The sequence below is a fragment of the Micropterus dolomieu genome, linkage group LG01 (assembly GCF_021292245.1).
Source record: "Micropterus dolomieu isolate WLL.071019.BEF.003 ecotype Adirondacks linkage group LG01, ASM2129224v1, whole genome shotgun sequence".
Classification (NCBI taxonomy): Eukaryota; Metazoa; Chordata; class Actinopteri; order Centrarchiformes; family Centrarchidae; genus Micropterus; species Micropterus dolomieu.
In genome coordinates, this window is record NC_060150.1 from 38,604,567 (window position 1) to 38,631,265 (window position 26,699).

General features: G+C 39.6%; 1 protein-coding gene across 5 annotated transcripts in view; it reads left to right on the plus strand.

Annotated features, from left to right (window-relative positions):
* Window positions 1-26,699, plus strand: part of malrd1 (MAM and LDL receptor class A domain containing 1) — a 73,778-nt gene that overhangs the window by 10,980 nt on the left and 36,099 nt on the right. For 4 of the 5 annotated variants that reach the window (XM_046042256.1, XM_046041809.1, XM_046043319.1 and 1 more), the window contains 10 exons: window positions 3,664-3,751; window positions 3,871-4,053; window positions 4,224-4,380; window positions 6,573-6,729; window positions 6,813-6,923; window positions 8,341-8,554; window positions 8,650-8,897; window positions 10,767-11,055; window positions 18,291-18,536; window positions 20,008-20,165. In XM_046042256.1, the coding sequence (XP_045898212.1) occupies window positions 3,664-3,751; window positions 3,871-4,053; window positions 4,224-4,380; window positions 6,573-6,729; window positions 6,813-6,923; window positions 8,341-8,554; window positions 8,650-8,897; window positions 10,767-11,055; window positions 18,291-18,536; window positions 20,008-20,165 (1,851 nt within the window). The remainder of the gene's footprint in view (window positions 1-3,663; window positions 3,752-3,870; window positions 4,054-4,223; window positions 4,381-6,572; window positions 6,730-6,812; window positions 6,924-8,340; window positions 8,555-8,649; window positions 8,898-10,766; window positions 11,056-18,290; window positions 18,537-20,007; window positions 20,166-26,699) is intronic. The other variant, XM_046042782.1, reaches the window with a different exon arrangement.

The window sequence follows — 26,699 nt, forward strand, 5'->3', positions numbered from 1 at the left end:
ACGTGTGAAAACAACACTGTTTCAGCTTAGAATAACTAAAGGACATTTAAAATGCATGCAAAAAGTAACAATAAGCTCAGGAGCATTAGGGTTAATTAAATTGTTTACAAACAGGCTGTTTGCTAAGGCAGCAAATGGAAATGACAATTGATAATTGGAAAAAATATTACAAAATGTGTTGCGAAACACTGCTTCTTCAATCATGCTAATGTGACATTCTAAATACTCACATGGTGCCTCTTCCAGATAGTGCTTCAAATAAACATTTAACAGGCTTGCCTTGTTTATTAGATATGCCTTATTCTGCTAAACACGGACAACATTATCAGCAGAAAACACTTTTTTGAGGTTTGAATTTCCTTATTTGAAGCTAGTATCAGACTCTCTTTGTTCAGTATTTCCAAATTATGTTTCACTCCTTGGCAGTGACACAATGGCAACAGAAATGGTGGCTGCTGACACCAATTATCTGAAGCAATAATCTTTTAGCTAATGGTTTTCTGCATTGGAAAGCTGTGACAAAACTTAAAATCCATTGTATGTATCTAAGCTTACTGGCAAGCAACCAGAAAATACACTCACTTAAACACTTAATCAGTATTTGAAAGAAAAAGCAACAGCACATTGTTGCTTTTAGTTACCTTAAAATTACGCACATGTAACTTTAATGAATTATGGCTGCATACCAACTGGCATGGCTTACTGGGATACAAGGATATCCCAGTTACACCTTGCTATTCCTGCTAAAACAAGTCAAAATGTCTGCAGTGTAAAATAAATCAATTGACTAAACTCATGGTACATCCATTTGACGCGGCAAGTTGGGGAAGTTAACACCATTATCAGTGACCTTTTGCCTGAAATATGTACTTTTCAATGATTTTATAGGGGCTTTTTCATATATTGAAATGTCCACCTTGCAATGAGGGGCGGCTGTGGCTCAGGAGGTAGAGTGGGTTGCCTGTTAATCGGAAGGTCGGCCGTTCAGTTTTTGTTTGAGCACTTAGGCTCACTGAATGATGAATGCAGATGTAGTGTAAAAACGCTTTGAGTAGTCTAAAAGACTAGAAAGGCGCAATACAAATACAGAGCATTTACAATGTGCTTAATTAATTAACAAATTCTTACACTTTTTTTTTTTACAAACTCACAGGTGTGAAATGTTGAAGAGTAGTCACTATCTATATTGACAGTGGTTTGAGATTGCTATGTTGAAAAATAAAAAAGTAATTGACGATGGATCTTATTGCACTACAACTCCTCCTATAGAAACAGGCACGTTGGACCGACATTCAGTTCTTTGCGCTCTCAAATGCATCGTCATCTTTGGTGATTTTAAGTTGTTTAAAGCTGTGAAACGTGGGCCTAAATTAGCTCTTCATTATATCTCCAAACTTGGAGAAATCGAGGCTTTGACACTAAAAGTTAGAAAAATCATCATTAAACTAATTTAACCCCGTCTCCTGAGAAAAGGTCTTTAGCAGGACTGCCAACTTTTCAATTTAGTTTGGTGTAAGATTCGGTATTGGAGGTCTGTTCATTTTAGGCCTTCTGTGTCATATCCCACCACAGGGGTTGGGGTCATCACTCTTTAATCCTGCATGTGACAGCCATATGTATGTGTAGATGAAAAGCCAAGTCAATAATCACGGTCAGATCAGTTTGATCAAGATACTTGCCAACCTCCAGACATGATAGCCTTAATGTTGACCAAACCATGTGTTGGAGAGTCTTCCCCCCAGAATCTATGTGTCAAAACCAGAGATTGTATTTCTTTTAATTCTATAGTGAGTGGAATATTATAGGTTAATTCATAATAAGAAAGAGTGTAGGTTTTCCTTTAGCAATGGAGGAGCCACTTATTTAGACAGGGGTCTGGTGGTCCTCTCCCAGCAAATTTTTAGCATTAAACATCAATTTCCTGCATTCAGGTGAAATTTTCTGCACCAATTCCCGATTTTTCTGCATCCATTTATGATGGAAATGTTTTTATCCAGGCTATGTCAATGGAAACACAAAACTCAGGCAGCAGGTGACAATTTAAAATATAAAATATACCAGAATATAATTCAGTAGGTGAATGGCTTTCAAGCATTCTGTATTTCTTTTTCTTTCATGATTTAGTCTTCCCCCCTCTTTGTGTCTTTGTTTGGGGACATTTCTCTTTAAATGTGGCACCTTTTCACCTCAAGGATAAATTAATTAATTTTAATTTAATTAGAAACTCCTGCATCTGTCCTGCATATCTGTGTAATCTGACATTTCCAGAAAGATGTCATCAGAGCTGCCAACTCTCATGCGCTGAGACGCAATTGACACTTTTCACACTCCCTCACGCCATACATCAGTTTTGTCATGCAGTGTAGCCTATAACTGATGGCATCGACTCGCCGCGATTACACTCCACCCAGCTGGTGCGACACTGGCGGACGCTGTGAAAGGAATCGAGCGAACCCCGTTTGGTCTTGTTTGGTTGGTTTTGTATTTGCAGTTTAGTCCTGTCCTCTGTTCTGTTGAGTTTAGTTCGCTGTGAGTTTATTTACTGGTCAGTTCGATATCTGTTATTTAGTCTGTGTTTTGGTTCCATGTCTTAGTTCTTAGTTCTGTGTCTTAGTTAATGTTTTTGTATTTACTCCTAGTTCTGTGTTTGCATTATTTTGGCCTTGTCTGCTCTGAGTTCAGTTTTATCCTAGCTTTAGTCTGTTTTCCCTGTTGGTTTAGTTTATTTGTCTGATTTGATCTGTCTATTATTCTGATCTGTTATATCTTATTTTGATATGGCCTGTGTTTAGTGTTCGGTAACCTGTGTTATGTCTGTTCCCTCAGTTATCCCTCTGCATGCCTGTCTCTCTGTTTTCACCTGCTGTCTCTCTGCTTCGTTAGTCCTCATCCCGGTCACCTGTGTTGCTCCCACCCTGCTGTTAGTCCCCGTGTGTATATGTGCTTGCTTGTGTTTTCAGTCCTTGGCTGGTCATTGTAGCTTTTGATGGCTCTGTCATGTGTTGTCAGTCTTGGATCTGTACCTGTTGGATTACCTGTTTCTTTTGGAATGTTTAATTTGGATTTCTTTGGACTCCAGTTGTGAGTGTGCTCGCCTTTTGTTTCGCCGCCAATAAATACCTTCTTGAACTGTACCTGCTCTGCTCTGTGCCCTGCATTTGGGTCCTCCAACCTGCTCAAGTTGACAAACCCTGACACTTGATAACCAGAGAGTAATCTGATTACTGCGTAGCGCTGGGTATTGCGTGAGAGTTGGCAGCTCTGGCTTGGTTGATTTAAACTTGATTATATTTAGTATTGTGTAAATGTGTCAGACCACAAAATAAAACTTCATTGCAACATTAAACAATGGACTTGTGATCAGAACATGTGCTTGTTTGTGTTGTGAAATAAAAGAAGTTGAAGGTGATGCCCATGCTTCGGCTTGTATTTCTCTTAACACAGTTCATATGGTGGCTAAACTTGATTCTTTTATACATCAGTGATGATCAGCATTATTCTCTGTATATCATTAATGTAAAAAAAAACATCCCACACTAAGACTAGTGCAACCTTCTTCAGTAAATCACTTGTTTGAATCTAGTTCGCTAGTAGCTGAAAATAAACGGGTGCATCCCAAATGTGAATAGATATTTTGTTTATATTAATTTTCTCTTTTGTCAGATTTTGATTGAAGGTACAGTTGGAGATGATTTTAATGGAGACATTGCCATTGATGACCTTTCCTTCCTGGACTGTGAGCCATATGAAGGTAAATTAATATGCCATAACAGAAAATATAAACTTTTTGGGGAAATGTTGATGATCTCCAACATTCCTTATTTTCAATTTCCAATGCTGATTTGTGTGTTCTACCTTCCCTTGTTCCAGGAGAGCTCGATCCCACACCGAATACCACTACCCCTGCAGTGACAACTCCAGCCCCCACAGTTCAGCCCCACAGCTGCCCTGATGGAGAGTTTGTGTGTGGGGCACATGGGGAGTGTGTTGTCAACAGCAAAGTGTGTGATTTCAGGGAGGATTGTTCTGATGGTTCAGATGAATTATACTGTGGTAAAACATGTATCTTTTCTTCTCAGGATATCTATAGAAAGCTTCCATGATTTCACTAAATATTATTTCACAATGCTGTTTTTATCGTCTTTTGCTTCTTCTGACTTCTCATGTTTTCTTGTATTTCCTGCCCCTCCCTTCTCTGCTTATTTACCTTTTCCTTTCTGCAGTAAAGGAACTGTGCGATTTTGAAGGCGGTGACACTTGCGGTTGGAAGAGTGTTGACTCCTCTTTGGTCCCAATCCATGCATTTCGCTGGTCACCTGACCAGGGGGAGAGCATTCATGATGGAGAACAGAACCACCGTCCTATTAATGACCACACCCTGTGAGTATCAGCAATACAATTTATGTTATTGTATTATCTTTATAGTGGAAACAAGTCAATTAATCAATGACTCAAATGAATCTGCAACTACATTAATTACTATGAGAATTTGATTCTAGTAAATTCAATATCTTTGGCATTTGGAGGTGTCATCTTAGGCATTGTTTTTCCTTTTTTATTGACATTCTGAAATTTTAGAGACATGAATAATCGAGACAATAATGAGCAGAATAATCAAAAACAATATCTAAACTGAAGTTGGATAACCTCAAAATATATTTATCCTACGGTCCCTAAATGTATCACAAGTGTAGAATGGCTGCATAAGAACTGAGAAGACTTAAAGAACTAGTCTTTAACACATCCATAATACTTCACTAAAAGCAAAGACATTTAGAGAACAAAATGTACCCGGAGTTGAGGAAGTATAGCCCATCTCTAGCAGATTGACGGTGACCGGATTGTCCTTTATCTATGGTTTATTGAGTGAACAGAGGGAACAGAAAATGGCAGTGCACTTTGACCACTACATTTCAGTAATTTCTTCCCTTGGCCAGAACTGCAGATACAATCTTCTTTCATCACCTCTCTGTCTCCTCCAAAACCTTCCATCCTCACTCCTGCAGCAGCCTTGACTGTCTCTTAATCGATAAGGCACGAGTGAAATGGAGAGGGGAAGCTGTCTTATTTAACCCAAGTGGAGCCGCACCCTTTTTTGAATTTAGTGAAGCAGAAAGGGTTGGAGCAGATAAAGGCACTATGTGGAGTGTGTGAAGATACAGATGAGGTCTGTTAAGGCATTATATAGCACTACTCATCTTACGGTTGTTTGTGGACAGTTTTGTGATTGAGTTTATAGCTTGCTGGCTTATGAGCTTGAGAACAGAGATGAACAAATATCAATAATGATATGTAAACTGTTGTCATTATGATCACAACTACTGTACTGAGTATTTTTGTTCTTAACCAAGTCTTGATTGATTGGTCTAAAATGTCAAACAATAGTGAAAAAACACCAATTTTTCAAAATGGCAATTTCTTAAAGCTCAAACTGGCTTCTTCAAAGCGTCTGTATTTTGTATTTCACATAAGATGAAGAAAAAAAACGAAGTCTTCATCACAATGGTAAGTCTGGAACTAGAGAACGTTTGGCATTTTTGCTTGAAAAACTATTTAATTGAATGATCAATTCACAAAATTGTTGCTGATTTATAATCAGTTGATTGGCTAATTGATTATTCAACAATCTGTTACAGCTGTAGTTGCCATAACCTAAACTAAACGTGGTCAGAGCTCTAAAATTAAGACCCAAGTTGTTTTTAAAGTCATCCTTCTGCTCAAATATTTTTCACTGTTGGTACTTCACTTGGGTGTTTCACTTCTTGAGCAGAATGATGTTGTTTGTTTTCACATTCACCTGCTGAAGGATGAAAGTTTCTCTGTGCTCACCTTAAATCTCACGTTTGTACAAAAATTTACTTTACAGTAAAGTAAGACATCTTGTGTCAAACAATCAAAAATAAGTGTTAGCGTTATCATAGACTCTGGATTTTTGAATGAGGGACAAGGAGTAGCAGTAATTTTAAGAGTTTGACTTAATTTGGATTAACTCAAGAAATAGGCTAAAAGGGCTAATTAAGGCTAATTGAGCTAAAGACAAACTAAAATGTAACTGTACATAAGGTAACTAATGTGCTTGCTACAAATATAAATGAATGTACTAGCAATACTAAATAAACTATAGTATGATGTATGACATTTAATGCAAAAAGGGTTAGTATTAGCTCATGTGCAATGTGAATGTAATGTGCATAAGGGCAACAAACTAAACGAGGATTAACTTAACTATTGAGGTTGTAAATGTAAACTATGAAGTAACCCAAGGCGAGTGCAGTCCATCACATTTATACATCTTAAAACGTGTCTGGAAGCGATCTTTAAAATTCACAAATAAGTGTGCATTCCAGAAAAAAACTTAACTTCAAAAATATACATCAGTTATCAAAGTACAAAATTATCAAAGCAGTCAGTGTCCACAGGCTTTCCATGCAGTGTTTAGGTCATTTTTATATACAGGAAAGTCAATACAATGACCCAATAATGATGCAAACTCTCAGTTGATGCTGAAATCCACTGCTTACTTAGAAGATGGGGATAATTATGATCTGTACTTTCTGTCTTTTCTCTGATAGGGACAGTCAGGAGGGTTGGTATATGTTTGCAGACAGTTCAAATGGTAACTATGGTCAAACCACTGACCTCCTGACACCCGTCATCTCCTCTACTGGGCCGCAGTGCACACTGGTCTTCTGGTACTACATGAGCGGATTCACAGTTGGATCACTGCAAGTAAGGAGAGTTAACATTCTGCACTAAGCGGGAGAATAATACTCCATGTAAGGGCCTCATCAGAAAACTCACAATATTTGCAGGTGCTGTTGAAGTATGGAAACGCCTCTCATGAGGTTTGGTCTCAGACTGGTAACCAAGGCAACAAATGGAGACGGGGAGAAGTGTTTCTGGGGTTATCAAACAACATCCAGGTCTGTAAATTATTTTGTCTCTTAGAAATACTTTCAAATGTGTTACATAACCAGAGTCAGTGCAATGAAATGGTTCATATCACATTTCGCTGTAATCAATAATGTGTTGCTCTTGCTTTTAGTGACATCAACACAAGCTGTACAATGACACAAATATTTGGGGGAAGTATAATGTCCATATCCTACCTCCTAAATCAAATCATGTATCTTAGTATGTGTCCATTGGGCACTTGTATATATCTGCAATGTTGTTCTTCCATTCCATATTTATATATTTCTACATTTATTTATGTTGACTGTATGTTTGTCTACGTGTAACACCTTATCACCACAGCAAATTCCTCGTATGTGTAAAACACTACTTGGCAATAAAGCTCATTCTGATAAGCTGCTTGCTCCATTACTAATAAATCTCTATAATCAATTATAACACGCACAAAAATATTGAATTAAAAAACTTATTTAATAATGCATTTAAGTAGCAGAAAGCATTTTGTGATTGTGACTTGCTTTATTATCAGGGAACAAACTGCTGCTTTTATAGAAGAATTAACATCCTGTAAATGGAAGGAAATAAATGCTGCTTGAACAACACAAAAATTATTATTTTTCTTAACTCTTAAACTGAGCAGATGTGTGTAAGACTCTTTAAAATTTTGGGAAATCCTGTCCAACATACAGTTTAAAGTGAAGATCCCTTTTGATATGATTCAGGTGTCATCATCACTTTTACAATAATATATGTGATTCAGATTGACATTCAGTTTGAAGTGAAGGACAGCTTCTTAGACCGTGCACGTCAAGGTAATTGATTTCAGTTACAGCAGGCTAAACTAGACACCCAGACTTAATGATCAATGATGAATTGATTGAGTCTAATACGTGTTGTAACTCGGGTATGACAGTAATCAGAGTTGCAATCCCTCCATGGTGTCGGCCTGCTGAGGTTATTCTAGGTCACACACACACACACACACACACACACACACACACACACACACACACACACACACACACACACACACACACGGAGGTCTTGTGTCAGCCCTGTTGGCTTGATTGCACAGGAGCAGTTATCTATCTCTTGGACCAAATATCACGGCCTTTGCACATTTTCACTGATGAGCATTAACCTTTGTCAGACCAAAACTGTGCTGATGGTACAATCAGTAGCTGAAGGGCCTTTTCCCACCGAGCAGCTTTGAGCCTCTTTTTCAAAGTGTAAGTGCCCTTTTCCTCTTGTCTCTGAGCTCTTCATCAACTCAATGCCCCTAGAAGCAGATTCATTAGAACAGCAGCGATTGGCTCTGTTGTTTCAGTGCTTTTCTGATATTAAGCATCAACCGTGGTGTCCAAAACTGTGATTATGTTTACACAACAGACAGGAGTTGATCCTAGGTCTGTTGTCCTTGGTCAGGTGGTGTTCAGGGCAAAGCGAGGGATCAGCTACATGGGCGATGTGGTGATAGACGATGTCAGCTTCCTCCACTGCTCCCCTCTTCTTCCTTCAGACCAGCCGTGTACACCTGAGCAGTACGCCTGCGCTAACGGCCACTGCATACCCCAGGACAACCTGTGTGACTTCATCAGCCACTGCGGGGACAACTCTGACGAGGACCCCTACATCTGCAGTTAGTCCTCCTCTGATGTCTAATGACACCCAAAGATTCATTTTCAGGTAACTGGATAGCCTGGATGGATTGTTTAATTTATTGCTGTCTTTCAGAGGGCTTTAGCGGGCGCTGCAGTTTTGAGTTTGACCTCTGTTCCTGGCGTCAGTGCAGACAGGATGACTTTGATTGGCTGATCAAAGCAGCCAGCACTCCGACAGTCGGCACCGGGCCATCAAGTGACCACACCCTCAGAGACCCCTCAGGGCACTACCTCTACCTGGAGAGCTCCTTCCCCCAGGCCGTCGGAGACACTGCCCGCATATCAGGGCCCTTACTGAGCCGCAGGAGCTCACAGTGCAAGGTGAGGTGGAGGTCAAAGTGCAGAAGGCAGGGGTCAGGTAGCAAGGTTATTTTAACTTTATTCGTCAAACTGGGAAACAAGTTAGTATGATGCCATTATTTAAAATTTAAGACAGGATATAACAATATATGGACAATTTATTTTTGTATTGAGGACCTTTAGAACTTGCTTTTACAGGTTCTGCATAGAATATATGTCTTAAAAACAACAAAATTACTACTTAGAAAAAACTATTAGAAAAGATGAAATAAGTTTGATGCACTAAAAACTGTAATAAAACATTGGTACTCCTCTAGCTTCGCTGACATAAATGCTAAAATGTGTTCTGTGAATTTAAATGCTTCCTGCAGTTTGTGGCATTTTAAGGAAGTCATATTTTGCTTCTTGGCTTTTTCCATTTCCTTTATTGTGTTACATATCTTAAATAGGTTTGCAAAGTGAAAACGCCCGAAGTCCACCCCAAAGGCAGTTACCATCTCCCACAGAAAACACTGCTCCTAACTGCCTGAAAAGACCTCGATTGTAGTCCAGGCTTTACGTCCGTAACCTATCTACATCATTATGTAACACGCGTCATAATGCTCTCCTAGTAGCTAGTGTGGCACGCCCTCAATAACACTGGTGGAGAAACACACTGAGCTGCAACACACAGTGACAAGACGTCCGCCTGCTGCCTCCCCTCACCCCAACCCTCCCCACCGAATGTTATGGAGTCTGTGGACAGAAGTTCTTACTGTGATGTAGAGACACAGTTGCAACTTTACTTCTAATTTGTTACAAACTCATAAAATTAAACCATGTAAACTATTCTGGTACAACCCCTAAATAAAATTATGAACCTGAAAATTAGCATAATATGACCCCTTTAAAAGGACAACAAAGTATATTTGTATTTCCATTAGTCTATGTATGGCATCTTTAAAGTATTATTCAGTGCTGTAATGACTAAAGAGGCAGCACAAACAGTGTTACGATCAACTACCTAATAACCTAATAGCTGCAATTCAGAATATAACAAAATGTAAATACTGACCAGCTTTAACTATCTGTTCATTTCACTAAAGATGAATGTTTTCTTAAGCAGTTTTTTTTGTCAAAGATTAAATATGACAATCTCTGAATCAGTCATTTCTGTACTTTAACAATTTAAATGTGTTGTAACTAAACCAGCTCTTAGAAATTGTGTGTGTGTGTGTCCTCCCAGCTGTCAGCCTGATGCTCTACCGGGAACGGTGTCTTGATTGACTGTGCAGTTCGCTCTGTGCGTCGTGTCTGTCTTATCCCACTCTTTACCTGTCAATCAATCACGCAGTCCGCAAAAAGGTACCAATTAAACCAAAGGGAGGGCCGTATGGAGTGTGGGTGGGCGGACGGGCAGTAGCTCTCCTGAGATGGAGAGTGTAGTTGTGCTGCTGCAGCTCATGAACACTCCTCCATTTGGAGACAAACCCTATAAAACACATCACTGCCTCAGCTCTGTATGACGGAGAGACACAGTTTCTCTCTATGCTTTAATAAAGACGAGGACTAAAAGGAAAGAGTGCATTGATCTAGTGACAAGATTAAAATGTAATTTCCTTTTGTGTGCCCATACTTTTGGATTCTTTCCATATTCTGCCCTGAGGAGTAATGTTTTTTTGGGAGAAAGAAAAAATGGAAAACATAATGGATAATGAATATGCCTGTGTAGTAGTCAGTAACAATAAAAATACGCCTGTTAGACTTTAGTTTGGTGTACTGCATTGTCCTTAAAATATGTAGCAAAATGAGTTATGTAAAACAGTGTGGGGAGTATCATTCACATCTACAGACTCTGCAAGTCAGTGCCTTATTTTGATGTATGCCTTCATTTTCCGTCCTTTCGTCCAGATGCGTTTCTATTTTCACATGTCTGGAGACGGCATCGGGACCCTCAGCGTGTTCAGGAAGAGCGAAGGGCATCTTCATCTCCTTTTGAACCTGACGGGAGATCAGGGCACCTACTGGCAGATGAGGGAGATCCCGCTGAGCTCCACCAGGGACTTCCAGGTCATGTTTGAGGGCAAGGTGGGCCGAAGTCCAAAGTGTGACATATGCCTGGATGACATCACTTTCTCTCCAGGGTGTCTACTCGTCTCCTCAGCTGAAGTAGAGGACAACACTCCTCCGCCTCCTGCAGGTATACACTCTACTTAGTCTTCCTTGTTTTATGCTAAGCTAGTATTTTTCATTTTTTATTCCCTCTGCTCCAACTGCATTTCCCCACCCTCCCACTGAATCCTACCTCCTACCTGACCTACATCCATCACATTATCTAAATTTGATTTACTATAATCCTACTTTCTCTTTGAATTGCCTTTCAAAATGTTTCTCCCATTCTAAGGGAACACAATGTCACTTTGTCAGTCGGTCGTCCCACAACTTTGATTTGGTATGGACTGAAATCTCAAAAGGTATTTAATGGTTTGCTTTGAAATGTTGTAGAGACAGTCATGGTCCCCAGAGGATAAATCCAACCCCTTTTGGTGACCCCAAGACTTTTCCTCTTGAGGTTAACATTTTGATGGATTGCCATTAAATTTGGTTCCGCCGTTCATATTGATTTGTAATAGCTTCACAGATCTCTTTACTTCAGTGGTTCTCAAAGTGGGGTCCGGGGACACCTAGGGATCCTTGAGTGGGTTCCAAGGGATCTCCAGCAAAGGAGAATCATTTATTTTCACCATAATTCCACTGCTTTACTTAATCTGATGCCATCATCAGGTCAAATACTTGCAAAACTATTGACAATCCCATCAGCCTCAGCGATACTGTTAATCATCAAATGTTAGCATGCCAAAACCCAGCATAAGGACTGGAGCACAGATGAAGTCCAGGGTGTAGCTGGAATATATTAGTTTTGTTTGATGTTCCTAAAATAACAAGTCAGCTAATAATACTACATTTTTATTCTTTATTTAGTCTTTTTTTTCTTGCTTTTAGGAAAAAACTGTACAACTATACCATTTAGGTCTGTTTCCTTTATGAGAAGATTTCAAAATGTTTAAAAATGACTGACAGTGTAAGAAGAGTGAATGTGGAGCCCCAAGTGCCAAATTAGTTTCCTGATTTAGGAAAGAGATCACATTACTAAAATGTAGATAATTGCAGTCTTGATGACTTTCACTGAAATAGTGTGTGCATATAAGCAATCATAGAACTATTGGCTGCTGGGATATTAGAACTGTGTTTCCATTTAGAGGGTGAAAATTAGCAGTTTCAGAAACTGATGCAGTATTTATAAAGAAAACAGTTAAATTCAGGTTGTCTATCGGGCATGGCCAAAGCATGTGCCAGATCTCCTGGAGAATGAGCAGATTCTTGAGATTTTGAATCACAGTCTGCTTGTCACATCTGAGCAGCTCCTCATTAAATCCCCGTTTCAACCAGAATACTGTTGAAATATGAAGAAAATGACACAAAAAATGCACGTTCCTTGTGACATGTAGCAAAAAATATTTTAAAAAATTATGAATATTTTCTGTTAGCTGCTGAGGGAAAAACTCTGCAATATTTGCTTGACATACTGACACGGTGTTGGTCTCTGTCCATCTAAGCACTGACTGTAGCTCAGACTTGGGATCTCTTGAACTCTACCTCTGCATCCCTTGCATTCTTTATGAGAGAACCGTTTAAGAGGCGAGAGAAAATAACAAGAGCAGATTTATTGCCGTTGTTACTGCTGCTGTAATTGCCCTATTAAATGTATTGCCTTTCTCTCGAAGTGGATGGCGGGGAGAAGGAAGAGTTTGTGGATTGTCTGTGCTCAGACAGACAGAGATATAACTATGTGGCCCCTGCAAGCTTCTCCTTGGCCTTTTGAGATGGCCAGGATGCTTGTCTTAAACAGCAGTAGTGTGATTTGGGATTTTCTCTCACTTGTTTCTGAAAATGAATAGTTAGATTCCTGCAGAGTCAGGGTATTAATCAGTCACTAAAGAGCTCTCAAGTAGTGCGGCCTCGCTGGGATGTAACGCAGGTCTGCACACTAATAATGCTTCCATGTTAGTGCTGTTACGTTTAGCTCTCACCAACAGTTTCACGGCATACCAGTGTATGGAAATTGACGGTTATCATACCATGTGCTTATCTACAGTATTAGTAAAAAAAACCGAAACGGCCAGAGAATCTCACTTGTGTGTGCATCTTTTTATTTATTTTCAAAAGGAAACTTTTTACACACAAATACACCAAAAAGGTTTTTGGTTTTGTCAGGACATCATATTTTGTAATTATAAAACTGTTCTTCCTTTGAAGGTCATTGTAACTGATAATAACAATATCTGTGTAATACTGTGATATTGTGAAACCGTTATCGTGAGAGTTTTGTACCTTGAAAATCTCTGGAGTATGGAAAGGATGCTCAAATGTCATTTCTCACTTGAGCAGCATGCTGATATTGTTGGCTGCTGAAACAAGCTGTCTATCTTTTGCATTTTAATGGTATCTAGTCAGTTTATTTGTCCAGGTTTGGAGATTACAAAGTGTGGTGTAGCTCCTCGGTATATAGCACTATATACAGTCCCCTCCTAAAGTATTGGAACAGTAAGGCAAATTCCTTTATGTTTTTGTTGCTCACTGAAGACATTTGGGTTTAAGATCAAAAGATAAGTATGAAGAGATCAGAATTTCCTTTTATTCACATTTAGATGTGAATCTCAGGACATACCACCCTTTCTTTGAACCCACCCATTTTGCAAGTGAGCAAAACTATTGGAACATGTGACTGACAGATGTTTCTTGTTGCAGAGGTGTTGCCTTTTAGGTTGATTGTCCAAACATTAAATAGCTCTGCATGACTAGTCAAAGTTTTCATCCTTGGTTTAAACCTGTAAAGAATGCATTTCCTGTTAAAGAGGATAAACCAACGTGAAGACCAGAGAGTTGTCTGTGGGAGAAAAGCAAGCCAAGCTGAGAAAAGAAGGAAAATCGACCAGAGCCATTGGACAAACATTGGGCATAACAAGCACAACAATTTGGAATGTCCTGAAAAAGAAAGAAACTACTGGCGTACTGAGCAACAGACCTCCAACAGGTCAGCCAAGGAAACAGTAGCTGATGACAGAAATATCATGAGAGCTGTGAAGAAAACCCCCAAAACATCAGTAAGTGACATCACCAACGACCTCCACAGTGCAGGGGTGAAGGTATCACAATCCACTGTTGGAAGAAGACTCAGAGAGCAGAAATATAGAGGCCACACCACAAGATGAAAACCACTCATCAGCAGGAAGAATCAGAAAGCCAGATTGAAATTTGCAAAGAAGTACAGAGATGAGCCGCAAAAGTTCAGTAACACAATCTTATGGCCTGATGAGACCAAGATTAATCTCTACCAAAGTGATGGAAAGGCCAAAGTGTGGAGAAAGAAAGGAACTGCTAATGATCCGAAGCATACAAGCTCATCTGTGAAGCATGGTGGAGGTAATGTCATGGCTTGGGCGAGCACGGCTGCTTCTGGAACAGGCTCATTAATATTTATTGATGATGTAACTGATGATGGTAGCAGAAACATTTTGTCTGCCAATTCACGGAGAAATGCATTGAAACTAATCGGGAGGAAGTTTATCCTGCAGCAGGACAATGACCCAAAGCACACTGCCAACAAAACAAAGGACATCAAAAAGTCGAAGGTCTTAGACTGGCCAAGTCAATCAGCTGACCTTAACCCAATAGAGCATGCATTTCACCTCCTTAAGAGGAGACTGAAGGGAGAAACACCCCGAAACAAACGAGAACTGAAAGAAGCTGCGGTAAAAGCCTAGAATAGCATCACAAATGAAGAATGCAACAGTTTGGTGAGGTCGATGGGTCGCAGGCTTGAGGCAGTTATTGCAAGCAAGGGTTATGCCACCAAATATTACATGTTATTTACTCTAAGATTATTTGTTCCGTTACTTTTGCTCACCTAAGAATGTTGTGGTCTAATACAAACGGTGATATGTCCTAAGTTATTCAACACACCTAGATGTGAATACCAGGAAATAAAAGCTGAAATTCTGAACTCTTGTCTCATACATATATAATTTATTTCTGCTTATTTAAAAAATGAGCAGCAATGTGTCTTTACAGAATTAAAGACTTGTTTACTCTGTATAATCCACAGACATTACTGTGATCAGTTTTTATTGGAACTACATTCTGCTGAAGAAATAGTCTCTGTGAAAACAGCTGACAGTGTGTTCTGTGGATTATCTGGAGTAACAGGGACTTTGGTCTTTGGAAAGAGATGTTGCTATTAAATTTTTAACATTACTTTTCAATAGGCCACTGTGAGTAGTAAATTTGATTTACCTCTATAGCGCTGTCAGACATCTCAAGGATACATATCTCAAAATGTGAGAAAATATAGCTTTTATTATTTGGGTGAAGTAAGTCTTTATTTTAAATGTAGTCCTGTGATTGACTGAATATGTGCATGTACTTATTTTTCATGCAAATTATGTTATGAATTTAGCTACACCTTAGCTACAAACATACCCTTGCATCTGTCATAAGGACTCCAGTATATAGAACGACTAGGTTGAGAAATTCCAGGAAGAATAAATATTGCAAGGGAGAAAGGGCAGAGAAGTCTTTTTTTTTCTTTTTTAAAAATATGACACGATCATTTTCAGAACAAGCAAATACAGGGCAAAAAAGTGGGATAGAAATGGATGTGGGTCTGGAGAATAGAGGGACAGGTAGTATTTCTTGAAGTTTAAGACTGGGAGGAACACCGCTGCCCTGATAGTGAAGTGAAGTTCATTGTGCTATTAAGAGAGCCAGGAGGGAAGAGACTTGGCTGCTGCAGGCTACAGAGGATGTACAGTAATACTGATGAGACCAAAGACAGCAGGAACTGTAATTATATATTGAAGCCCCTCAGGGAAATCTTCCTCCACTGCTTCATTCTATAACATAATATCACATTATATGATGGAGCTGTGAGGCAAACACGGCTGAAATTTTAATCTACCAAGACTACCATGTATGGAACTGCATGGGACTATAAGAGAATATCCTGCAAATATTGTAAATAAAAACCATGAGTCCCTGCTTGAGCACTGTCAGACTTCATAAAATGGGTAGCAGAAACCTAATAAATAATGAAAGGGATGAGAAATTGTATTACATTCACTAGAAGAGAATTCCCTCACACTCATGATCATATTAATGAAGGCTTTAACGGAAAAATAAGTTTAAGCGATGCAGCTTGTGCATTGTGTTCCTTCATATAATTTTGGACGAGGGTCTTTCTGTGAATGTCATGTCTAAAGAGAAAGCTGTAAGGAACATTTACTTGTCACCTGCACTCAGTATATTAACTACACTCGTACAACCAGATGCAATCCAATACAACAGCCCTACTTTAACCTCAGTCTTTTCAAAGCTACATTATTGGAAATGTGTAAATCCAATTATAGGTTAATTACTGAGCTCATAGTTAAAGGTGGTGTTGTATTGGACTACATTTTACTACATTTTAGAGGTGTTTTTGTCCTTTTAATTTACATAAATGAGGACTGGCAGAATATTAAGAACCCCAATATAATGTAGTCCAGTATAATCAGCACTTAAACATAAAATGAATTAACACCTATGAGTGTAAAATACTGACATTATTATTACAAAATATTATAGTACTTGGCAGAACAGTTGTAAAGTGTACCTAATAAAGTGGTCACTGAGTGTATGTCTGATAACACAAGGCCATTAATTTAACAATTAGATAAAGCTGGCAATACTTTGTTCTCCTGTTAAACTGAATCTTTATTTTGACAGCCATGAATTTGACAGCATCTGTTCAAAGGCAAAAACATTGTGTGAGGTTGACTTTTCCAACATGCTGAAAGAGCAATTTGGTTTTGATGCTATCACTGTCAGAGAAAGAGAGCGAGCGGAGAGCAGCGCAGGAAGCAATGAAGCTTCAGTTAAATTTATAAATTATTAAAAAGAAAACAAGAGTATGCCAGATAAAAAAAATAAACTGTAAATGATATGGAAATATAACATGTCAGAAGAAAGACAGCGATACAACAGATCACATGACACCTTTAATTGGCATGATTGGATAACTTTCTTCACTTTATCTGTCAGATGTCCAGTTCCAGTGGGAACTTTTTCAAATATTGCTCTAGAGCAACGTCCTTGCACCAGAGGGCACTAGGGTGACTGACATACTGTGTATGAGGACAGTGGGTATGAAGGTTACACAGCAATGCAGAGGCCTAAGTACTAGAATTAATTAATACAATTTAATGGGTCTACATTTACAGAGTAACAGGTGAAGAACTGCATGTGTAAAAAGAGACTGTTCTGGGACAAGTGGTGTATTATTAACTTCAAACGGGAACTTTTCTTTCAAATGTATCTACCTCCAGCTTCAGTATGCCCCCCATGAGGCGGTGAGGCAGCCTGGCTTCACAGTCGGGAGCCTTGGCTTCCTGGCTTCCTATGTGCCTTTGTTGGGGCACATTGCTTCTGGTCCTGTGCATCTGAAGACGAACAAAGGATTAGGAGAGACTTGTATCCCTTTTCTCTCCCTTACTTATGGGGACCACACCTCTTCATCACGCCTCATCTCCCTCTCTAACACTCCCCAAAGCCAAGCATCGACCCACGCTGGAATGCCTGGTGCCCCCAGCCCCCGCAGTCACACCCTATGATACAGTTTTTGGGCTTTTGTCTTCTTAAGCTTCTTAAAGAGACCTTAAGACTTAAAGAATTGCTGTCTCCTAGCTCTTGAGTTGATTTCATCTGCTCTGAAGTTTATACTGAGTCGTGTGGTGCTGTTATATCTGGTGAAGCACACAATAGATGCTTTACTGGAAAAAGTGTGTGCAGCACTTGTATAATGGTCTAGACTGGAAACGGGGAAGCAGCTTGTTTGGCTCTGTCAACAGGTAACACAGTGCTTGCAAGCATTACTCATTATCTTGGAAAATCTTGCTGTTATACTTTGGTTTTTGTACAGATTAAACAAACAAGATGTTATGTAGTGAGCTCTTTGGGGTGTTGGTAGGTGGATTTTGTTACCTTTGGACAGAGCCAGGCTAACCTTTTTGCCCTGTTTTAAGTCTTTATGCTAAGCTATGCTGTTTTAGCTTTACAGCTGTACATTTACCGTGCAGACATGAGAGTGGTATCAATTTTCTCATCTAATTCTAAGCAAGAAAATAATTAAGTGTATTTCCCGCTTCACAATCTTGTATCTCTGTATAAAAACATGTTAAAAACATGTTAAAATGTGTCAGGATACTTGCCACCAAACACAGACACAATGTCAACCTACCTTGTCTTTGGGAATCCTTCTCTTTACATATAAGATCACACACAACTACTGACTGACAGGAGGAGTCTAAATGAAATTTTATGTGAGTGTCTGATTTCCAGGCTCCTGTCCTTCGGGCTTGCTGCCTTGTGAAAATGGCTGGTGTTTCACTCCAGAGCAGAGCTGTGACTTCACAGACGACTGTGGCGATGGCACAGATGAAAAGGATTGTGGGACTTCCTGCTCCTTTGAGAACGGTCGCTGTGGCTGGAAGAGCTCTCTGGCCGATAATTTTGATTGGACGCTAGGGACTGGATCTGTCAAAAGCCTACGGCCTCCATATGATCACACCTTGATGGATGGAAATGGTATGTGTTTAAAATAGTCCTTCATATGTTTTGTGAGCAGTTCACACACACTTCAACCATAAAGTAATTTAAAAGTTGTACAATTAACTCTCATTTCTTATTAAAAGTTCCTTACTGTTCTAGCTCCCTCTTTTGAATTACAAATGTATAATTTAACAAGTGCACCTTCACTTCTGGCTGGTTTTGTATAATCAGAGAATGAAACTGAGCTGACATTAAGATTTCCACCTGTTAAACCCGAAATGCTGTGGTAGCTCTCCACAATGTTTAATTCATGCTTAAGCAACTTCAATGACAAAATCAATGAGCTACATCCCGCTGTGTGAATGTACAGCAGGTGAGCCTTCAGGTGATCGATGCAGGGCTTTTAGGGCTGTGATTCCATTATACAATGTGGTAGAAAGGGATACACATGAATAAATAAACACACATGCACACAAAGAGCTATTATGGAGGTGCTTCTCCAGCGCAAGCTGTATTCAGTGACATGTATGGTTCTCGGTGGTAACAGGAAGTGTGGTTTAATACTAAAGCAAAGACTTGTTGAGCAGCTACTTTGTCAGAAATACAACAGAAGAGCAACTGATGTGTTGGTTTATAGTGCAGCAACACAAAGCTCACTCTGGCTGCTCGTTCATGTTCCATTACCCATTACTCAAAAATGAAACTATCCGCGGACTAAAAAACACAGAATTTTACCATTGTCTTATTTTGTAGACACATTTTTGATAACAATAAAAGGAAATGTTTGCATTAGCAGTAACTGAAAATACAGATCTGATACAGCTGTGAGAAAGTGAACATTAAACAGTGTGGTTGATATCAATGAGATGTAATTAAAAACAGAAACAACTCCTTCTTTCCTGTTAACCATTCTTTCATGTAAAGACAATCTAAATCCAGCATGGGAATGACGGACTCCACCACTAACAATGAAAACTACTATATACAGACATAATTGCTGAATGTAAAGACATTGCCTGGCTAGTGCTGAAAAACGCAGCCCCTAATATAATGTAAAAAAATAGATTTCATGACGATTCGCAGGATTACAACTTTAAAATGTAAGCTTGTTTGGTTTATAATGTTCAGTAGAGGTTATAATGATATCTAAATGTTTATTATTGGTAATGTAGAAAATATTTGCAGTGCCAGCACAGATGTACTCCCTGTGGTTTTGTATTCAGCCATCTTCCCAGGTTTTCTCCTTTCTTTATGAGCTTGATTCTAATAAGAAATTTTCAAAGTGGTCCCTGGGTGTAAAAAGGGAGAGAGATGGATTAGGAGATGTGTCAGATTGCTCTTTGACCCCTAGCCCTCCCTTGGTGACCGGACTGTTCGTCACCTTGTTGTAATTTGTCACTGGCTGCAAGAGGTGCCCATACAGAGATGGTTATCAATTCCTCTTTGCCTCGCCTCCCTCGTCGCTGCCGTTCTCCTCCATCACTTCTCTTCTTTTTACTCTCTTTAGGTCATTTTGTCTATCTGGAAACTACACCAGTGGGACTCAAAGGTGATAAAGCTCATATCAGGAGCTCTGTTTGGAAAGAGTCGAGTGCCATCTGCAAGCTCTCCTTCTTCTACTACATTTCCCACAAGACCTCAGGAACAATCCGCCTGCTGATCAAGGTAAACCGTAAACCTGACTCAGATATGGGTTAACGTTGTCTGCACACAGTCATGATAAGAAATGATGAATCTAACCGATTCCAGTCAATGAAAGTTTATCACACGAACCCTCCAGACCCACCGCTTTCAATCAAGTGGGGTTAACATGGTTTCCAGTGCTTTTGATCTACAGTGCATCTGCAGGGGAGTGGAGGTAGGTGAGTGGGGGTCGTGGTCACCCCTCAGCTCCACCTTCAGCATCTGGACACACACCAGCCCTGCCAGTTCTCAAGGCCTCTTGCTTGTTAGGCACTCGGCCATGTAGTTTGTGTATGCATGGTTGACTTTCAGGGATTAAGATTTCTGCTCGCAGCTCTCTGCCATTGAAATTCTGCTGTGATTTCCTCTGCCTGTGGTCTGTGTACTCTAGACTTCATTTAACTTAGTCAGGTATGACTCAAGGTCAAAGTGCAGGAGTTGTGCATGAGTAGACTCATTCTTCAGTGTGTGATTGTCACATACTCCTGTATGCGCATCACGTGCATGATTGTTACTGTGTCCTTGTGTGCGCTGCTGGGACTGTTTTATGCAATTTGCAGAACAGTTCAGCAAGTTATCATGTAAATTTTAAAAAGGTTTTTTTTTTCTTCAAACAGCAAGAGGTACTGTACCACCTTGCAAAATTTGCATACCATTACTCTTGCAAAAAATGTCACTGTCTCATGCTGCAGCGGCAATGTCATAGTGGCAACAGAGTTCAGAAAATGTAATTTTATAACCTCCATCAGCACATTAAACTGAATTTAAAAAGACAAAACAAACTGTGAATCTCACTAACAAGCTCCCTTCATACAGGTTTGTGCAGTTCAAACTGGTTTACAGGTAAGTGATGGACCAACAGTGAAAATACAAACATTAAAACGATAGATTAAAGAATAAAGCTCACTTTCTTACTTGCTTTTTTCTTATTGTCAGCAAATCCCATGATAACACCAAAAACAACACTGAATTGATCCAACTAATAAGCAAACATTAGCAAAAATCCAGTCCTGAGCTGATTTAGAAAGTTATTTTACTTTTTTTAAAGATGAAAGTAAATATTTGTGACCTGTTTTAAGATTTCAGTTGGAACCAATGTAAGAAGAAGATACGGAGGTTCATTTAAAGATACATTTTTGGTGTTGGCCTTTTTCGTGGCATCTTAACAAAACAAAAAAATAGAATAGCAACTTATCCTTTTTAATGTTCTGACTGTACAGTGATTTAAATATCCATGCTGTGTTGCTCATTTACTGCCCATATATTGAATTTGACAACTGCAAATGTAGATTTTTATTGATGATATTTTGAAATGAATTATTATACAGATACTCTTCGTCAGGTCTGATACTGTGGGGCTCCCCTCAGACAAAGCTTGGAGAAAGGCCCTTAGTTTACTTGGTTAGTTTTGCTTAAGTCCTGGATGCCTAAGGGTTCATAATGACATATGAAAAAAATTGAGCCAAGATAGCCCAATATTGCTGTTTGTTATAACTGTAGGCTACACCAAATATGTAATAAAGGTCTGTCCTAAGTCATCTATTAGTCTCTGAGGAAGTGGTAAAAACTGTAAAATTCCCCAAAACTATCTCTTTAACCAAATCACACACATTTTAGCTATTCTATATCTCCTTTTGATGGGAAAAACACACACGCACGCACGCGGTGGTGAGGTCATTGTATATGTGAGACAGAGAGAACCTATATGTCAGTTCAGCTTTATGTCCCTATAGTCTCCTTACCATAAATGATAAGTGCATGTATGACCTAGAAGGTTCAAAGACAGCAATCACGCATTATTGCTTTGTGCTATACATTACAACAGTATAGCATTTTAATAGCCTCGATGTTGCCTAGAGCCAAAACAGCGCCATAAATACAAATATAAACACACTTTTGCACTGGCATGATCACAGAAACACACACTCAGCGAGCATCATAGTGTAAACACAGTGTGAGCCATCTTTAAAGGCTGATTGAAGAACAAAGGCAGTTATGATGATGATGCTAGAGACTTCAATGGGCCGAGGCACAGAGTGGATTATATTTACCTGGCAAGTGTTTCCCTCTGTGAAGTCCACGAGGTCTGTCTATTTATATCACCGAGCCTGTGGACTCATCACACTGATAACTGTCCTCAGCAGTGACTGGACTGGACATGTAGGCTAGGACCTAAACAGAGGCAAGGTCTCTAGGTGAACAAGGAGGTTGGTGTAGCGGATTATTTTGAAACCACTGCATGTGATGGCTGCATGCATGTTGTGCAGTCTGATAATGATATGTCATTTAATGTGTGCATTTACTATGAAAGTAGTAGATCCACCTGGTATTTTGAAGAGATGAGAGTTACTCCCAGAAAGATAAAGGCATATTGATTTTACTTTCAAACTGTTATCGGGAGGAGATGGAGTTGTCAGGAAACAACAGCTCTGACTGCTCCTGGTGATTGTTTTAAAATAAAACAAAGCTTGAAAGAGCAAATATGCCTTTATGGGAATAACTCTATTATACTGCATGTGGTGACATCCATCACAAGGTTTGGATGAAATATTAGTCATCAACACAAGTCTGAAAATGCAGATTATATGGTTTTTGACAGGAATGACCATGTTGGGTTTTAACCCCATATAAATAGCTGGGTAATATTGGCCATCACAGGGCTGCTGACAGCAGTTTCTGAAATAAACACAAAGAAATAGCACATGAATACCACCGTTCTTGAACACCTGCTGTCTCTTATGGAGGGATAAGCTCTTAATCACTATTCATTAATTAGTGAAATAAACAAAAAGCAGCACTCTGTGTTGGGCAAATTACTCATATAAATAAATAGTAATGAGTTACTTTTTACTTATTACTCATTTAAAAAGTAATAATATTACTTTACTTATTACTGGGTATTTAAAGTAAATAGTCACGTTACTCGTTATGTTACAATTACTTTCAACCACCGCACCCCATCCTTAAAAGTGACGGGAAACCTGTTCAGCGCATTTTTGAAATTAATCCACCCTACTGGAACAATATTTAAGCTGAGGAGTCAACAACCAGCCGAACTGAAAACACTGCATCCTCTCAGACCAGATGATGCTGTATCATATAGGCTACAGCTATTTAAAAGTAATAAAAAACAAAGCAGGTCCCTCCTGACATTTTAGCTCAATATGTATCCATAACATCATCAATGAGTAAGATTTTTCCGAAGCATATAACAAGTGCAAGTGTCTCGACTTCAGAAGTAACATTACTGTTTTGCACATGCATTTTACAAAACCCAAAATGTAGCTTAACGCCACTCTCTCCTGCCGAGTGATGCTTCACTGGCAGTAGCTGCCAGAGTTTCTTTCTACAGTTTCACGTTGCTTTAGTAGATGCTTTAATACAAAATTGTTCACGGTTGAAAGCTTTTTACTGGTCGCACAAAGTTTACGCAAGACAATGACAATGGAAGACAATGTTCTTTGCATCTCTGAGTGTGACACAGCTAGGCTTAAAGGCAATACTTACAGCTGTGGAAACAGCACCTCTCTCCCTCGTTCTCCATTCTTCCTTTAGCTTTTTGGCGAGCAGTCCACTTGAACAACATAAGGTCCGGTGTCGCTGACCTGCAGCGCAGTCATGCATGTTATATTAATATACAAAATGAAACACAAACAATTCTATTATATTTATAAAGGTGATTATCTAATAGTAAGTTAGTTCTGTATAGATTTGGGACTAAAAGGAAAGACTCCCTCCTGACCGGCTTTATGGATGTGGCTTCAGTACAAGCCGAAACAGATTGCCTCTCTTAGTGCTGCCGCTAACATCCAGGACACAGTGCTGTGGGACCCCTCTACCCTTCCACGGCTTTCCTCTTGCTCAACACCGAAGCACCAGTCAAGTTGTTGCAAGAGAGGCTCGGACGGGGCTGCCTCCCCTCCGCACATGGATCTCTACAACCGCTATGCAGCCTTGTCTGACACTCCGCTCCACCCAGCAGATATACTCTCTGACTCTTCGGACAGTGCCTGCCGACACTGCTGCATCTCCTGCAGCCAGTGGAGGACATTTTAAAAGAACTCCAGGACTTAATGCCATCGCTTCCGTCCTCCATCACAAGAGTGATAGTCCACGCGGGAACAAATGACACAGCTCTGACAACAGTCTGAACTGACAAAATCAGATTTTATCCGATTTTAACCGATTTTAACATTTTAAAGCAGAGTGGGAAGTCCATTTTTATCTTTGGTCCCATTCCCACAGTTGGTCGCGGTGCTGGCTGACTCCTTGGTCTCCACGACTGGCTCCAGTCCACCTGCAGGGCTCACGGTGTGTGTTTCATTGAGAATTTTAATATTTTCTGGCAAAGAGTGTCTCTTTTTAAGAGTGATGGACTTGTCAGAAATGTTAGCTGCTTACATACAGTATGCGGTGTGGTCCTCCCCACATGACTTATGCGAATGACTAATCATTCATGCAGCACACCTTGATACACCACCGGTCAATGAACAAAACTCACTGCCACTGATAACTGCCTCCATGCTGGCATGAAAAGCCGTCTCCTACCAGTGCAGTTCCAAAGACTTCTATTCCTGTAATCATCACGCATAGACCTGTGATCCAAAACGTGCACATTCCACACAGAAATCCTAATACTAAGGACTAAGACAAATGCACCTCCAGCACCCAGTACAAATACACTTAAAATGGCTCTCCTCAATGTGAAATCACATTCAAGTAAGACTTTTATTTTAAATGATTTTATTTTGTCTGTAAATCTAGTTTGTTTTTTAATGAAACCTGGTTGCAAACTAATGACCATAGCCAGCTAGCTGAACTGTGTCCTCCTCAGTATAATTGTTTCAGCTCAGGGTCAGTGATTGTGGTGGTGGCCTAGTGAGTGTGCACAGGAAAAACTTTAAATGTCATCAAGTACGCTGTGATGAATTTGTCTCATTTGAAGTTTTCACTTTTAAACTTGGCGGCCTACAACCAACCATATTTCCTATATATATTTACTGTACAGACATGAGAGTGGCATCAATCTCCTCATCTAACTCTCAGCAGGAAACCAACTAACACATTAGTTTGACATTTCTCAAAATGTCAAACTAATACGGTACTTAATTTTTTTTGAGTTGGATGTTGAAAATTATTCGTTTTTAAAAATAGAATATTTTCTGAGGCTACATAAAATTAATGTTAGACTACTTTTTTTCTGTCATGTCATTCTGTTATCTTTGTAAAAAAATCTATTCCTTTTCATGTAAGGAACATGTGACTTTTCTCTTCAGACATCATGTATCATATGTTTCATAAGATTTTGTTTTCCTTACTTACTGACAAATGTATTGTGATATGGTGATTGAGAGAAATTACTTGAAAAATAAGCTACATAGCCTGGTTTTTGCATTTCTATAGTTACATACACTCACCTAAAGGATTATTAGGAACACCATACTAATACTGTGTTTGACCCCCTTTCGCCTTCAGAACTGCCTTAATTCTACGTGGCATTGATTCAACGAGGTGCTGAAAGCATTCTTTAGAAATGTTGGCCCATATTGATAGGATAGCATCTTGCAGTTGATGGAGATTTGTGGGATGCACATCCAGGGCACGAAGCTCCCGTTCCACCACATCCCAAAGATGCTCTATTGGGTTGAGATCTGGTGACTGTGGGGGCCATTTTAGTACAGTGAACTCATTGTCATGTTAAAGAAACCAATTTGAAATGATTCGAGCTTTGTGACATGATGCATTATCCTGCTGGAAGTAGCCATCAGAGGATGGGTACATGGTGGCCATAAAGGGATGGACATGGTCAGAAACAATGCTCAGGTAGGCCGTGGCATTTAAACGATGCCCAATTGGCACTAAGGGGCCTAAAGTGTGCCAAGAAAACATCCCCCACACCATTACACCGCCACCACCAGCCTGCACAGTGGTAACAAGGCATGATGGATCCATGTTCTCATTCTGTTTACGCCAAATTCTGACTCTACCATCTGAATGTCTCAACAGAAATCGAGACTCATCAGACCAGGCAACATTTTTCCAGTCTTCAACTGTCCAATTTTGGTGAGCTCTTGCAAATTGTAGCCTCTTTTTCCTATTTGTAGTGGAAATGAGTGGTACCCGGTGGGGGTGCATACCTCGGTTGTAACGAGTGGTTATTTCAGTCAAAGTTGCTCTTCTACCAGCTTGAATCAGTCGGCCCATTCTCCTCTGACCTCTAGCATCAACAAGGCATTTTCGCCCACAGGACTGCCGCATACTGGATGTTTTTCCCTTTTCACACCATTCTTTGTAAATCCTAGAAATGGTTGTGCGTGAAAATCCCAGTAACTGAGCAGATTGCGAAATACTCAGACCGGCCCGTCTGGCACAAACAACCATGCCACGCTCAAAACTGCTTAAATCACCTTTCTTTCCCATTCTGACATTCAGTTTGGAGTTCAGGAGATTGTCTTGACCAGGACCACACCCCTAAATGCATTGAAGCAACTGCCATGTGATTGGTTGATTAGATAA